We start from the raw sequence: 17,721 nt of genomic DNA, 5'->3' as shown, positions 1-17,721 counted from the left end.
GGAAACTTAGCAAAGGCAGTAACAACAAAATATTAGTCATAAAGAATAAATATATTGTATTTTATTTTCAATTGGTTGCTACAGTTTAGACACAGAGGAAATGTGAATGGGGAATTATGAAGAGTAACTTTGGGAATCATCGACCAATAGCCATGGCAGACATATACACTGATGTGTACATGCACACATGACTAAGCTTTTTCATTACCAACTGAATCTAAACTTATTAACATACTTAAAATTAGAGTAATTTATAAATATTGGTATCACAGTATTATAACAGGTTTATAACTTGGTATTCCAGGATTGTCTTTTTCTTTTCCTTCTGAATTTATTTTTATTTAATATATATTATCATTTACAGCTGTGCAAAATAAATCACATAATTCTGACATTTTCATGCATACATAAATTCACTTTCTCATATTTACTACTTATTTTCTCTTTTCATGAACGGTTCATTGGTGTTATTGAGAATAGAAAAACTTAATCGAGTACATTTTTTAATTCTAAAAAAAGTAATTTTATAGCTTATAATTAAAGATATAAATTAAATAGTCTGCTAAGGAAAAACAAGTGCCATCAGGTGGAAACCATGGATCTGTAGTGATTTAACTAAGGTGGATAACAGTAGACCCCAAACAAACTGACATAAGGAATAAAAACAAACCAAAATAATGACAACCCCACCCTCTTCCAACAACGACAACAAGAAGAAAGCAAAACATTCAAGCAAAGTAGTAATTGTCAGCTGAAATTCCAGAGACATTTTAAGATTTGTATAGTAAGACATCCCAGCAACAGCACGCTGGGAAGTAGCTAAGCTGGGAAGCAAATCACTGCTATTAGATCCCATTCATGATTTAAATTCTGCTATTTTATCTCTTCATAACATGCAGTACTTTTTCAACCTCACATTTCCAGGCATTTCAGCTCCTGCTGACATAAGTGCTTTCCCAAAATAGAATGTCACAGCAATCTTCTGCTAGACATCTACGCCCATTTGTGCATGTACTTTTTAGGATGCTTTTTTTTTTTTTTTTTTTTTTTTTTGAACCTCTTAACTGTGAGGGCCTGGAAGGTAGGCTCAGAATGAATGAGACCTTGTTTTCTGAAACGACACTAGACACTTTATCTCTGCTTAAAAAAAATAAACATAGTCTCCTACCTTAAAAACAAACATCTCCCGTCGAAGAATAGCTAGAGTGTTGAAGTTCCCGTCACAGATGTTGGGTTTGGCTCCTGGATAGGAAGGCCTGCCAGTGGGAGGCCGGGGAGGTTTTGGCCTGTCATTTTTCCTTGGGTCAACCGGAGGAACAGATCGGTGAGGGGGCACTGTCGGTAGAGGTCTTGTAGGTGGAGGGATCTTGTCAGGAGGACCTTTTGAAAACATGAGGACAGGGCTTGGCTCACTTAAACCTGGAATAGTGCTGGAAGATACACTACAGAAAACAAGTGCTGATCAGCAGAGGGCACACACTAGGCAAGCTAAGAGGTCGTTGAGATTGTATATTTTTGAAAACCCAAACTCTCAAATCCTCCCAAGCCTAGCATGGGTGTCTCAGTCATGAGGCTGGAGTCCAGCTCCTAGTACTATGATTTCTTTGTTAACTTTTAGTTGGTTTTATTTTAACCCAGTCACTGTTGGAAAGTTGCTCTCAAAACCAGTACGGAAGTAGGTTTTTCATGAAGAAAAAAATACGAGTATGAGAATAAATACTGAACTAATAACTGTGAGCTTCATTCAAGGGGAAACTGGACTTTGACAGATGCTGATTCTATGGAAATATTTCCTAAGATAAACACTAGCAAATCAGACGTTATTCTACCATATGTCTCCAGCTATCTATTATAAATTTTTACTGATTTCACTATTTTATTTTAATGAAATGTCTTGAAAAATAGTTGTGTTTCATCTAAATACTGAATCTAAAGTGTCCATTGATTAACACACCACGGGTGAAATATTAATGTAAAGTATTTCTGAATAGAGGCTTCCAAGTCAAGCCAAAGTTTACTCATGTGATTTGCAACAGATGTTAGCCATCATTCCTCAAGGGATTGATGTGCTTTCTCTTTAATAAATAGAGTTGTTCACACTTAATATTTAGATATGGGATGGATATTTTTTCAGAGCCCTCAGTCTAGACTACTAATTCTTGAAGTAATGAGAAAGAGATGTCTTTGATTTAAACACGTGGGAAAAATTTCTGATGACACACAGGCAATGGATAACTCTGTCAATATCAAAGCTCTTTGGATTTGTGTCTGTGACATATATCAGTATATCCAATCAAATTTCAAGTTTACTTTAATCCTAAGAGAATGTTTATGACTACACTATTAAAATTGAACACTAATGTGCTCATGAATTACACTGTTTAAGATGTAAATCATACCTTCTGGATAGAGACTGTTGACAGACTGATAGCACACACTTATCATCATAAAAATGAAACCTTTCTTTCCGTAGTCTTGCAAAGAATACCTGGTATTTTAAATTATGAATGTCAATATCTTAATAATATGTGAAATTAATGTCTTTACAAAGGTCACGGGTTGTACTAAGGAAGATATGGTCACAGTAAATATGCATGATAACCTCCCTTTTTCTTAATTTGCATTTTCTGAATTAACCCTATAAGTAAAAAATGCTACCAAACCAGAAATGTAGTTTAGAATATTAGAAGTGTAATCCATGCAATCTGTTGATAAAACTTGGCCACTTATTTGCTTCCTTTCCCTTGTTGTTGACATTCACCCTGACTAAGTATTTATACCTTTGAGGTAAATACATTTTTATATTGCGTAACTTATTTTATTGATCTTCAAAAGTAGTTTGTCTTAGAATTAAGAGGAATTTTAAACACTAAGTGCAGTTGTCAATGGATAGGAAAGTTTCCTTATATTATGTGACATTTTGTACTTTAACTATTTTTATGAGTTTATATATTTATTTTAATATACTACTACCTAAATTTTATATGTCTATATTATTAGAGATTTATATGAGTTTCCACTAAACACAACAAGAAAGCTCCATCAGTGATTAAGTCTTTCTAGTAATCTATATATTAAGATTTGGGGGACTATTGCCAATACAACTTGAATGATAGAATTTTGCCACTACAGCAGAACACTTTTCTTCTGTCTCGGTGTTATATGCTTAAAGACTCTACCTTTGAGGAAATCAAAATGCACATGACTTCCTGTTGCCACATACAATGAGGGAAGCAGGAAGAGTTCAACCTACCATATATTTTCTGGATGCCCTGCAGATCGTCATTAGGAAGCTTGAAGTTGTCCGTTTCCATGTACTGGTAAAATGGCGCCATGATAGCAGTGGGGTCATTGGAATGCTCCAGCCCGAGAGCATGACCCAGCTCGTGAACTGCTACCAGGAACAAATCATTTCCTGCCAAATGAGGAGAATAGATTATTATTAAGATTATTGCAAGTGATAGCCATGGAATCGAAAACTACAACTTAGTGTTTTCAGTACATTAACCCAGGAAAATAAAAGGACCTTTACTTCAATGGTCAGTTTGATTTTAACACTGGCTTTCCTACTGGCAAATATTTGCTTTAACGTATTGAGATGAATAATAGTCACGGTGAAATTACAGATGCTTAGAGAGTAAAATTTAAAAAAAAAAATACCAGCAATATCAAAATCCAGTATCTCTGGTGTTAAAGTATCTTTCCAGCTATAAGATAAAATATATAATTGCTAATGGCTAAAATGTTATAGCCATTACATTTAACATAATTTTTGCAATAATACAAAGTAGAGCAAATGTACAAACCCCATTTTACATAAGAGACCAACAAGGAACAGAGGATTTGCTTGTCTGGAACAGAAGATCCTGCAGATACATTGTTACAAATTAGACCCATATTATTGTGACTCCTTCATGAGTTCTAATATCTTGCTACCCAAGAATAAAGGAACACTGTAACTTAAAACATCCATTTATTCCCCATCACACTAATTACAGTAGTAGCATTAATTTAATAAATACCAATTCTAATCAAAGCATAGATTATCTGAACAAAATACATTTACTTTAAAACTTTGTTCTCTCACTGAAAATTTTTACCTAGGTGAATTTACATAATATAGTCCATATAATATAAATTCAAGAGAAGTCTTGGGGTAATATTCTGGTCATTCTACTTTCTCATACTTTCTTACATTTTCCCCCTTTGTCCTTTTCATTTTCATCCTTCTTTAATTTTTTTTTTTTATTTTCTGTTTAAAGACAGATCTCACTATGTATCCCTAAGCCCACTCTCAGCTCATGGACTTCCTGTCTCAATCTCTAAAGTGTTAGTATTCATACATGTAACTTGAAATTCTAAGGATTGCACTTTCCCAGAGAAATGATTAAAGACATTGGAGAGGAAGGGCAACACTTTCCTTGGAGGACTTGTTATAAATGAAGAAAATTTCAATAGACATTACTTTCAGGAAAAACCCTTAAAAACACTTTTACACAATATAAAACAATTTAATGAGCCCCCTCTGAGAATGATATATTTTTGACACAAAGTAGGAAAATAAGCAAGAATATTTCCATTCCAGAGTAGTCTGTCTCAGAATGAAAGAAGTCAAGTGGCCAATTCTGATGTAATATTGACACACTGAGGATGAAGGAGCCACTGAAACATTTTGAGCATCACTTTATTTTTTAAAAACATTGACTAGAGACTGGTGTAAAAATTTCAAGGTGTTTTAAAATAGAAATGATAATGAACATTTTCAAACTTAAATTTCAAACGTATCTTCTTTTCTTATAAAATTAACTAATAACAAAAATTATGACAGAAAAAATAACACATAGTAAATACAATGGAAAAATACTAGCTTAGTCTCCTGTAGATTTTTCAACGAGTTTACCAACATTTTAGCAAACTTTACGTGATTTGGTCACATTATTATTATTATTATTATTTCCATTTAGTAAATCAGAAAAGGGTTAGTGATAGTTTATAAAAATTTCAGTGTCATACAGTAAGGCAAAATAAACATGCAGATGTCTCTCAAGCCACCTGCTGAGTGCTTACTTTTAATCACTAAAGTAAACCACATGCATACAGCCATTCCTAAGCTTTACAATGTGGCAATGTGAAGGCAGCCTCATTCACAAAGTAATTAATTAATGCACAATGCTTTAGTTATATCTACTGTGTTTTAGGTTCTTTCATAGGCTTTGAAAATAAAATACTGAACAAAATTGACAAGAAACAAACCAGCAAGCAAACTATTTACTTCACGACATTTATGTTGTAGTGGAGAAGAGTAGATTGAAATAAGGTAAACAAGGAAAGCATATAGTACAAGAATGACATGGACCATATCAAAGTGTAGAAATAATGAGGTTAAAGAGAAAAATTCAGAGCAAGTATGGCATCTATTAACATGCCTGCAAATTATGCAATGAGGTCTTATTTACAGCTTCCAAGGGTCATCACCTATGCTGGGATGGTCTTTTGTCAATGCTACTGTTTTAAAGTTATTTCTTCTTCTCTAAGAAACTTCCTCAAAATCAATGGTTCACCAAGCTATACTTTGGGAACATTGTTGCTTTGATCAGTAGTTGACTTCCTATCTGGAATGAGCAGCTTTTTGTTCATGTATCCCAAGGGTCTATTCACACAACAGAAAGAGATACGGAGGTAAAAAATAGAAAGAAAAGAAGATGACACATACCACGATTCTGGTACTTCTAGAGGAGCATGGAGGAGAAAACTGACATTGTGGCCAAGATAATATAGAGAATAGAACAGTTTTAAGGACTGTAAAAGAAAGTATAGTAAAGTTAAACTCCATTCTCTGTTGTCAAAATTAACATGTAGATATGATTAACAAGGGAATATTAATGACGATTATCTCATAATTTCTCTTATAAAATTTTCAGAAAAGATGAGAGAAGGATGGAGGGAAAGAAAGAGAGAGAGAGAGAGAGAGATATTCACAGAGAGAGAGAGAGAGCAATTTATGTAATCAGAGGACAGACAGAAAGGAGTAAGTTAAAGAAAAACCAAAGAACTTGACTGATGACAATGACAAAAAATTAATGGAAGGGATACAGAGATAAAAATATGGGCTGTGGCAGAAAAGATAACTTTTCATATCTGCTTTTATTTAAGTCTCTATCATTTCCCCATTGTCTACCAGTAAATCCTGTATCCTTGGAGATAATACTAAGAATATTGGCACACAAGTCTTTGCCCTGACATTTCAAAAATATCTCTTCTTTCCTTCTTTGAATGTTTTCAAGTTAGAGAAATATAAGTTTGTTCTTGTTTGGTTGAAAGTGAGACCCCAGCCCCCTATCACTCATATCCAAGGAGTCTGGGATGATTGGAAGCATCATCCCAGTACCTGGCATCTATCCTTGGGCGCCAATGGAGTGGTAAGCTCCATCTCAGGCCCCCTCCCACTGAGAGTTGCCTTGAGCTGGACTCTTCCTCCAGGGAAGCCAGCCAAATCCTGATCCCTCCCCAGGGAGGGTCAGGACCACTCCTGCAGGCTATTTAGGCTTGCTAGGTTTCAGGTTTTGCTTGTACCCTCCATCTCTGTCTTCCCTCCATTATGCTCCCAGTCACCTGAGCGCATGACATTTATTAAGCATCGGCTTTTTTGATTTGGTATAATCTGGTTTAATTGGAGTTATTTTTCTTAACAGATGGAGGTTTCCTACCGAAAGGGTCTGTTTTGCCCACGGGCCCAGGGCTGCATGCTGGAAAATGCCCTTCCTGTGTGCCCTCTCTGCCAGGCAAGATCAGCTTCACTCAGTGAGTTCCCCTTTTTGCTTATGGCAGTAGGGTTCCCGGGGTAACTCATTCGCTTTGCAGGTTCGCTAAAGTTGTGGTCTGCACCAAAAGCTTGACCCATGTGGCAAAAACCAGGGTCTTTCACTGAGGTGAAGAGCGCATGGCCAGGGATGCCTGCCATTCAATTTTCACAGCCCCATTTTCTGCTCAAGGATTGTCCTGGTGGATGTGCTGTGATAGACTTGAGCCACACAATTGGGCATAGATTTTAAAGTAGGTTTATTGCAATTCCAAGCCTATTCCTGAAATGCCCTTTGGTGGCCTTTTACAAAAAAAGTCCCATTAAATTGGTGCTATCTAATGTAAATTAACAACTCTCCAAAAGCCCACTGTTTCTAAATGCATGCTTCCACAGCCCTGTTCTGCTCCCCTCTCCCTGCTTCTCTAAGCTATTTGCCATTTGTCTCACTATGGGCCCCTCCCCCTATGGCTGTTTGCTCTGCTTCCCTGAGAGGACTAACTACACAGGGATTTTAAATTGGTCAACTGACACAGGTTTCTAAAAGTGCTTTATTTGTCTGTTAAAATGATGTGGCCACAGTATGAATGTGTAAATGTGTTTTTGCGATGTGCTTGATTTATATTTCTGTGTGCATGTGTGCCTGTTTAAGATCAATAAAACTTATATCTTCAGATTACAGCAGCTCTGGAAAGATACAAACGCATAGGTAGTAGCCATTTTAACCTCTCCTCCATCTTTGGTAATGGTACCCAAATGTAATAGTCTGCTATATTTAGTAAGGGTACCCACATGTGCTAGTCCACCATCTTTGGTAAAGGTACCCTCATGTGCTAGTCTGCCATCTTTGGTAAGGATACTCACATGTGCTAACATTAAAGAATGTTATTAAAATATTCCTTTTAATTATTAAAATATTCCTTTTAATCTTCTTACATTTACTAGCATTGGTAAACAAACTCATTGGATCAAACACATGCCTAAATTTAGCTTATATGTCGAGTGTAAATAACAGGAAATGGTACCTAGTTCTCAAGTGCCTTTTCATATCTGGGGGTATGGCGTTTTAACAAAAATGCTTCTAACACAGACATACCAGCTTCTGTAGCACCTTTAGCTCCTTCAAGAAGACAGAAGACCTTTGGGTTTGGAAAAGCAACCCACACAGCAAAAAGCAGCCTTCTACCTCTTCAGTTTCCTGGATGCTTCACTCGGGGAACTGATCTTCTCATCCGGCCAAGACAGGCAGATTAATATTCCCCCCACAGAAAAAATATTTGGGCCTCTTGTACTCAGCAGCTAACGGCAAGCACTGCTTCTAAGACTGGTGTTCTTCAAAGACCAAAGAGAGGACTTAGGATTGCCTGTGTAGCTAAAATACTGTATCTTTTTTTGTGCATTTATCCCTCCCAGATCTGTCTAATGGTATTTGAAGGTACTGGTTGTTAATTACTTTATTTGTGAAGTGTCCTGCTAAAATACAGACAGGTATGCCTCTTTAACAGGCTTCATAGTTCAAGATTAACAGGTTTCAGGTGTATAAAAACTAACAGTCTCCAGAGCCTTTTGTTAACCCCACCCATTTTCAAGCATACTTTACAGTCACCCCTGCTGCCTGGGCCAAGACCAACTCACAAAGTGCTCTCCAGATAACACCAAACACCTGCAACAGCTCCTGGGACTTCATCATTGGTGGCAACTCTCCTAGATCAAGGACACCTGCCAACTAAAATCTGGTTTAATCTGCTATTGTGTCCCAGCCCATGGCTAGCCCCATTTCATAGGGCAATAATAACAATATTTTGTTCTCCTAGCCACCGCCTTCTCATCTCCCTCAGAAAACAGCTGCCTGTGGACTCCAGGATGACAGCAAACTGGATGCCGCTCCTGCCACGCCTCTCACTGAGCGTGAGCCCAACTCCCAGGTTCCTCTCTCCCATGTTGCCCCATGCCCACAGGAAGTAGCCAGACTTGAGCTGATGCCCCTATATTCAAGGACTCTGGGATGATTGGAAGCGTCACCCCAGTCCCTGGCATCCATCCTTGGGGTGCCAATGGAGCAGAAAGCTCAATCTTAGGCCCTCTCCCCTTGGAAGTTGCCTTGGCCCAGACTTTACTTCCAGAAAGCCTACCAAGTCTTTACCCCTCCGGAAGCTAGAAAAAGGAACAAGTACCAGTTTTGCACATGCTCTTCCTCTCTGTCTTCCCCCTGCCACACTCCTGGCCACTCGAGAGCAAGGAATTTATTAAACGTGGGCGTTTTTGATTTGCTTAATCCAGTTTAATTGGAGTTATTTTGTGTTGGCAGAGAGGCTCTTTTTAAGATTTTTCTAACAGTTCTGTCTTTAGGGTCTCTGTTAAACTACCTCCTTTCTTGAATGTCCTTTCCCCTATATGGTGTTGGATCCTCATTTCTTTAGAATTGCTCTCTATCACAGACTAAAATTTCCTTTTCTATGAAGCTTTGCTCTCAGGTCAGAGAGCCTTGTGGTCTGCTGTTTCCTTCACACGCCCACAGCCCAATGCAACACTCCACGCACTCAGTGATGGTTATATTTTATTGTTACTTTCTGCTCACGTATTTTCTGCATATTTTGAGTAAAGACTGATATTGAGTATGACTTATCTGAGTTTCGATAATTCTGAAGGCATTGGCTGCCCCAAAGCAGATATTTAATATCTCAGTGAGTTTGAAAGAACAGAACATATCTGGCAGTAGAAAACTAATTTGAAATATAGTACTAAAAATAGGAATATAAATTTCACCTAACTGTGGTTTGAAATGCTCCTCTTGATATCCTGCAAAGAATTAGAAGGTAACAATAACTCTATGAGAAAATGATAAGAAAGCATTGCTCAGAGGAAGCTTAAGAGACTAGAACAATAGTACCTACTACTTCGTTTTTTTCTCAGTGAATAGCAGTAAAATTTTATGTTTCCAGATAACATACAGGAGACACGGAAGAAAAGACAACTATATGTTATGAAGGACATGCTTCATTTCGTTATAGGTGTCACAAAGATTACAGAGAACAAGGCATGAGAGAAAAATGTCTGCAAGGTTAGCAAAGAAAAGAGGTTTTAAAATGGAAGTCATGTAGAGTGGGAAAGTATTGGAACATACCTTCGGGGGTATTATAGTTCCAGAAGCAGAAAGAAAAACAGAGTCATTCCTGAAGTGGTATGGTAGTGTGTTTGTAGGTATGCAATTTTGAGAGACTCTGAAGAATTATGCCATCAACAATTATTTCCAGGCAAGAAAAAGGCATTGAAGAAAAGAAAAACATAATTTTTAGACGGAAAATATCTAACTCCAACTGCAAACACCTTTATAATTAAAAAATCACAAAATCTGAAAACAACAAATTTGTTCCTCCAAATAACATTAAGTGTTTCTGGCCAATGGTAGACCAGCTTCCATGCATACCCAACCGGGGCAAAATAGAGGAATTTTGGCTTGAATGCTCTATTAGTGGGCTGAAAGTCAAAAAAAACTCTCCCCATGGGTGTAACTTTTAAGTAAACGAAGATAAAATAAACATAAGAGTAGTGAAAATCAAGGCAGCCAGTCTATGAGCAGAAATCCCAAAAGATGACAGAACTTTTACAGCCAACAGCTGGTTAAATGTGAGCTCAGAAATAGGACTGTGAGGTCCATGTAGCTTTGGATTCTCTGTGTCTTCATGTGGCAAGACAGATCCAGCCTCTAGGCAGAAGTCCCAATAACTGACTTGCCTTTTTTTTTTCTCTAAAAGGAAAAAAAAAAACCTTCAATCTTCAGTGGTTTTCACCTTGTGTATCAACTTGCCTTCTGGAGAAAAAGAAATGCCAGGAGCCTGGTGCCTAAGTAAACATGTGGGACCAAACCGCCCTGTACTTGGGCAGATGAAAACCGCTTTCAGCCATCCACTAAGCTGTTGGCCACTGGCCTAGCTAAATTATAAAAGACACTTCAGATCTCACAGGGAAAGAGTCTCCTGGTCACTTTTTTTCTTAGCTTGTAAAAGGAATAAAATAAAATTACTACACCGAACAGCAAATAGATCATGATGGTCAAAATGAAGTGACTTCAGGAATAGGTCATGAAATTATTCAGGTTTTCCGCCAGCCTGATTTTTCGGGAAAGAACTAGAGAAATTCCTCGCAGAATGAGGAAATAAGGTTTTAGAAGAAAGTTAACAGAATTAGGATATGAACTTCTGACCTGCTCTACAAGCATGACGCTTTAATCAGAAACATTGGCCGAGTCTCCCCAGTCATTACCATTCTGCTGATGATTGGCAATAATGTGATTAAACACCATGGGCCGCTTCACAATCATCTAAAAGGGTAAGTTGTTAAATACAGCACCACCCTGTGATTTGAGTTCTGCGAGGAACAAAAGTTGTTGGCACATAATGAGGTTTGGGTAATCAGAATGCACCAGACCTCTTTGCTAACGCTGGAAATAATAACTGCTCCGGCAGTGTCCCGTTCTCTCACGTTATTTAGGCTTTTCGATTGTAATATGCCTGATCGTATCGACAAGCAGGCAACAAAGGAGAAATCAGCCTTTCTGTTCTCAGTGCAAAAATAGCACTTGCTGCTCTTGCGAGATTTTGAGTTTTGTGTGTGTCTTTCGATTGTGTCTCTAATCCCTTTCCTTTTGTATATTCCAACACCATATGGAATGCTAAATGGAGTGTTATGAGGGATAATGCATTGTTTGTAATTTTCCTGTCATAATTATGTCTATATTTTATCCTAAGTTATTGTACAACTTCATGCATTTTTAGAAGTTGCTTCCACCAATGACATGTTCTGAATATAAGTGAATGATTATAAAGAACTTCATACATATAAGTTCATGGAAACACATGTCTATAAGCTTTACTAAACATTGTAGTACCCACATCATTGGATCCCTTTTTCTGTTTTATTGTATAACTTGATGCTGCGTTCTGTTCAATTGTAAGCAAGAATCTGAGGTTTAAACCTTTTATGTTTTGGTCACCAATGTGCAGTTTAATAAACATAATATCTCTGGTACTTGAGTTTCATAAATTTGGCATGTTTTTGCATATTTTTATAAAATATAATGAAACTTAGAACTTCTTTTTTTTTTTACTATTTTACATATCTTATTTGTCCACTTGCGGTTGTTATCTTTAAATGCAAATTCCAGTTATCTTCTCTGTGAAGCCTTCTCTAAATACCCAACTCAGTTCTCTCGCTCTGCTTCTCTGTTTCTCTCATGTTTGTAAATAGTTTAACAACTTTATTATAAAACTTTGATAGTTCCTGGTGTTTTAATATTTACCTGTGAATTAAATGACTAATGAACATGAATATTGAAAATCTTTAAATATTTAAGTTTAAAATGGTGAATTACATTTAAGATACTGAATGGAAATTTAAAAGCGCATCACTGCATTTTGATTAATAGAACATTTTTCAGTGCTTAGAGAATGGATATGACAGAATGTGTTTCTTAGTCTTGAGTGACTACATTCACAGCTAGTTTCTTCAGTGAAAAGCTAAAGTTAGTAGTTATTTGTTCAAAGTAGAGTACCAAACGCTTTACACTCTATTTGTATTTTCTCATCTATTTGCCCACATGGTATATCTTATTACTAAGAATTTAAAAGTAAAGAAGCTGAGGTTTTAGTAGATTGTTAGTTACAAAAATTACATCAAACAACAGAAACAAGAATTTCCCATGCAGACAAGCATCACGATCATGAGTTTGGTATGTTGGAAATGTGTATTTCACTTTTTTCCCCCAGGTCTTACAAAAAGAAAAAAAAAAAAAAGAGCCAAACTATCATTTCACCTACTCAGAGGATACTGCTGGCATGTAATAGCTTCTTCTAAAAGTCTGTAGTAATAGTATTTGTTTCCTTCATTTAATTAAAGCTGAATTGTATTCAAATTTAATATGTGTTTCAGACTGCCTACTCTACTATGACAAAAGGCTCGAAAGTGGACAGTTTGAAAATTAGACGCTTGTTTTTTTTTTATTTTTTTTAACAGATTGTGAAGGGATAAATCTGAGATGAAAAGGTGACATGGTTGGTTGTGGACAGGACAATCACTCCTCCTGGGTTACACACTGTGACCTTCTCTCTGAGACAACACAGCTGGGGAACTAGGCAAACAAAGGCTTAATATGTTATCAATCAAAGACACTCACCTCAACAAGTAGATCCTGTGCTCAACTTCTCATCTAATGACATCTACTTTCCCGGGTTTCTAGCTACAACCTAGACACTGGGAGCTACAACTTCATCATATGAATTTTGTTACTGAAGCTTTACACTACTTTGACATAATTCATGACAGTGCAGAGTTCTCTACTCGGTTGATTCAGGGCCTTTAGTGATGCAGAACATTGTGGTAATGGGGAAATACGACAGAGGTTATTCATTTCATAAAGGAAGAAGAAGAATAGGACAAGTAGGAGGATGAAAAGGAGGAAGAGGACAAGGAGGAGGGGAGGAGGAGGTGAAAGAAGTGGGGGTGGAGGTACCGGTATATTGTTTTCTCTTTTCATTAAGTCTACAAGTATGGCTGAAGTGAGTTTTTTTTCTACAGTAATGGAACCCATATTGCATTAACAGGAATAAAGAATCAGTGTATGGATTTTACTTAAAAATATTTCAGAAGATTTCCTAAAAACATAGGTGCTATCTGAATGACTTTTTTTTTTTCAAAACCTGCTACAAGTATGTACTAATTAGGCAAAATCAAACATTGAGCATTAAAATACGAGGTAAACAAATCACCACCTATTAAATCTTCCAAAAATCAGTAAAAAGTTTTAAAAACCTATACAGATAATAAAACTGAAAGTAATAAGTTAAATAAACATTGTAAAGTAAATCAATATAATTAGAGCAACGAAGGTCTAAGTTGGGTTTCTTTAGTAAATCTTATAAAAACATTTGGATAATAAAGGCTAAAATATGTTAATTATTCATTTAGGCTATAGTATGGCTTTGAAGTTTGTAGTCAATTAGCTCTGTATTGTCTTAGTGCAGAAAAATCTTGCTAGAAAAGAAGAAAGACATGGTTAATTGGAGCACAGTATTGAAATAAATACAAGTTGTGTTTTTCCTCTTCAGCTGAGTTTAGTTAAGCTTCTAGGAACATTCTCAGTTAATGTGCTATCTTATTTATTCATGGGCAGGTTATTTGTGCTTGGTTTTTCCCAGGGCATCCTATTCTGATTGGCAAGGACCATCATAAAGGCTTGCTTACCTCTCTGTGGCTAGTACAAAGAAAATCAATATTCACAGCTATGCAGACAACCATAATCATATAATAACTCACAAAAGCTACTTCCCAGGAACTGATTTGCATTATTTTATATGTCATTACTTGAATAATACAAAGTATTATCTGATTAGCAATCCTGCTAATGTGCGCTATAACTTCCAAAATAGCAACCACAAAATAAAATGGTTTAAAAGCTACTAATGACCTAGCATACACAAAGATATATTTATATTAGCAAACTATTAATAAGCAACTTATTATAATATATGAACGATTTTTATAATGTGTGCCCGAAAATACGGGTGTCATAGATGCCAAAGAGCATGATAGGATTTTTGTTCTCCCCTTAGATTTTTTTATCATTCTATCTATCTATCTATCTATCTATCTATCTATCTATCTATCTATCTATCTATCTATCTATTATCATCTATCTATCTATCTATCTATCATCTATCTATCTGCCTATCTATCTATTTATCATCTATCTATCTGCCTATCTATCTATCTATCTATCTATCATCTATCTATCTATTTATCTAGGACCTTTCTATATAGTTCAGTTGTCTTTGAAGTCACTTTGTTAAGGAGACTGGCCACAGACTTGCATTAATCTTTCTGACTCTTCTTTCTGAATGCTAGGATCCCCGGCACCTACTCTCATGCCTAGCCGAAGACTTTTATTCTTAATTAAGGACCTGAGAGTTGAGTTCAATGAGTATGAACTTCTTTTGAGCACATTAAACTCTCAGAAAAACTGAGAATCTGTGGAAATTCTCACATGACACTTAAACACAGTTGCATCCAATGATTAGAGTTATTTGTCCCTCACTTGGTCCAGTGACAAATCAGGCATGAAGTTCTTTAACTTCCTTTTGTTACATTTATTTATTTGTGTGTGTGTGTGTGCAAGTGCACACAAGTGCTACAATGCACATTTAAAGGCTAGAGTAGTCAGTTCCCTCTTTCATTCCCATAAATCTCAGGATTAAACTCATTTTATCAGACCTGGCAACAAACAACTTTACTGATTAGCTATCTTAATAGTCAAAAAGTGTAACTTTTTAAAGCACACATTATTTTATGGGTATGTGATATGGGATTCCCCTCTGTATGCTATGAATATATTGTATTACCATTGGTTAACAAAGAAGCTGCTTTGGCCAATGGCTTAGCAGAGGAAAGCCAGGCAGGAAATCTGAAGAGATAGATATGGAGAGTAGATGGAGTCAATCAGACATCAATCGGCCACCAAAGGAACAAGACATGGAGAACAATGAGGTAATGCCACAGCTATATGGCAACACACAGACTAATAAATATGAGTTAATTTAAGATGTAAGAGCTAGCTAGAAATATGCCTGAGCCATCGGCCAAACAGTGTTATAATTAATAAATGTTTTTGTGTGATTATTCGGGTTTGGGTGGTTGGGAAAAGAAGAAGCAGTCTCCATTTACAGGCATAAATGTTTCACCTGGAAGCGTGTCTATGCAGCACACGTGTGCAGTGCCACAGATGTCATATGAGGGCACTGGATCCTCGAGGGCTGCAGTTTTAGATAGTTGTGAGCTGTTATGTGGTAATAAAAACTTGAACCTCGGGAAAGCAACCACTCATCTGAATCTCTGAGACTCTCTTCAGGCCCAAACATTTAGCTTTTGAGATGAAAAAGAAATTTCAGCACTACTTCTCAGATCATATAAATATTGAGGAAATATCTGAGAGTCAAATGATAATACTGCATTGTAATTTAACCTTAGTATAAGAGTATGGTTAGAGAGTTTATGCAGCTAAAAAAAAAAAAAAAGAGGGATGGCATTAGAAACTCACAGCTTCTAAAAGAGAGTCAGTTTTCTTCAAAGGTGTGATCTCTAGGAAGTTTCCTATGCTACACTGGATGGTTCCATACCCAAGCACATATAGGGACTGAATGGTATCAAAATGTGTTGCATACATGTATAAGATTCTCGAAGATCAAATTTTGACTCAGTAAGTCAAAATTCTTAGGGAATAAGGACTGAAATGAAGAAGGGAACGATAAAAGCAAAAATTATTAAGTGACAGAATAATGAAAACATCTTAAAAACTTTCACATTTAAAATGACTTACTGGTAACTCCTTATTGACCAAACTCCATGTAGATTTGTCTCATTTTACACTTGTTATTGCCAATAAACACAAAATGTCACTTAGATTTTTCAATAACTTTTCAAAAATAAACATACTTGCTTTTTGAAAGTCATTTGGAGAATTATAGAATTATGATATAGTGATAATTGGAAAATTCTTTCCATTTAAGAAATGAACATTTCATTCAGGCAGCAGTAGTGCACACACAACTTTAATCCTAGCACTCAGGAGGGAAAAACAGATCTTTATGAGTTTGAGGACAGCCCAGCCTGGTCTATAAGAGCTAATTCCAGGATAGGCTCCAAAGCTACAGAGAAACCCTGTCTCAGAACACAAAAACAAAAACAAAACAAACAAAAATGAATATATCACATTATTTTCACATAGTATCTTAAATTGGCATTTCTGCACCAATTTATGCTTAACTGAATTATGGCCGGAGATAAGGAAATGACAGAAAGTAGGTTATAAGCTGTTTTATTCATTTGCTTATATCTATAAATAGAAAATCAGTTCTCACATATACTTTGTTATATTAAGTACCTCTTTCTTGACCCCATGAGATTTTCACACAAAAGAAAGGATTATTGTAATTACAGTGATATGGGTCTGATATCCACTAAGGCTATCCTGTGCTGATCAAGTCGCATAGGATAGAGGAAGTGTTATGTACATGCATGGAAAAATACTTACCTCCTACAGCTTGCCTTGCAAAACCTTCTTAAAGTTGGAGATTGGGACTGCCCGAATACTAGAAGAGTCCCTGGCAAAATAATGCTTATGTTCACAAAATAACTGTTACCTTAGCTTGAGAGTTCAAGCACTCACAACTTGTTTTATTTTACACCGAGGAGAACTTTCTGGTCTGACAGTGAAGAAACTGCTGTTGTGGAAGTACAGCTGAGATGGATTTTTATGGTTTATATATGATTTAATACTAAGATATTCTTACTTCTCTGCCTCCTTAGTTTTTGTTACCTTTATAGATAAATTTCTTTCCAATGGTATACTGTAAATTTCCTTTTTTTTTTTCTGGGAGCATTTACTTCAAATAATTAGAAATATTAGAAATCTTAGAAAATTAGAAATTTGATAAAAAGTCTTAGTCCAGCCCCACTCTTTCAACTTTTTGTAGACAGCCAGTAATGACCTTTGACAATAGAGAGGGGACCAAGAAAACTAAGGACAGAGAGTCAGACAACAACAAAACAATTACTCTCGCTATGTCTAATTAGGGTTACTCACAGGAGCATGGTTTAAGTGTTGTTTAGAAAAGAATGGGCACCATATAGAGAAAAGGTCTTCCACCCCACAAACTGTGAACCAATTACATGTCCTTAGGGAGGAGTGGGACTTGTAGTGGCTCCTCATCATCTACAGGGGAACATTAACGGACTCTATCTTGTCCATGTCTCATGGAGATAATCACAGCTAAGGAGAACTAAAGACACAGTGTCCATGCATGGTTAGTTGATAACATGTAAGCCTTTCCTCATTTTCTTCCCACTTAATTTCTTTCTCAAAGACCAGAGCC

General features: G+C 36.4%; 1 protein-coding gene across 1 annotated transcript in view; it reads right to left on the bottom strand.

The window, feature by feature from the left end:
- Positions 1 to 17,721, bottom strand: part of Mmp16 (matrix metallopeptidase 16) — a 193,915-nt gene that overhangs the window by 58,621 nt on the left and 117,573 nt on the right. Inside the window, exons 5-6 of the mRNA XM_041657221.1 lie at positions 3,254 to 3,415; positions 1,169 to 1,380 (exon numbers count right to left, since the gene is read on the bottom strand). Coding sequence (XP_041513155.1) covers positions 1,169 to 1,380; positions 3,254 to 3,415 — 374 coding nt within the window. The remainder of the gene's footprint in view (positions 1 to 1,168; positions 1,381 to 3,253; positions 3,416 to 17,721) is intronic.

Source organism: Microtus oregoni, unplaced genomic scaffold (genome assembly GCF_018167655.1).
Source record: "Microtus oregoni isolate MIOR12 unplaced genomic scaffold, Mior012 000008F_ref0000371, whole genome shotgun sequence".
Classification (NCBI taxonomy): Eukaryota; Metazoa; Chordata; class Mammalia; order Rodentia; family Cricetidae; genus Microtus; species Microtus oregoni.
Note: the sequence above shows the minus strand (reverse complement) of the source record. Positions and strands in the feature narration are given on the sequence as shown.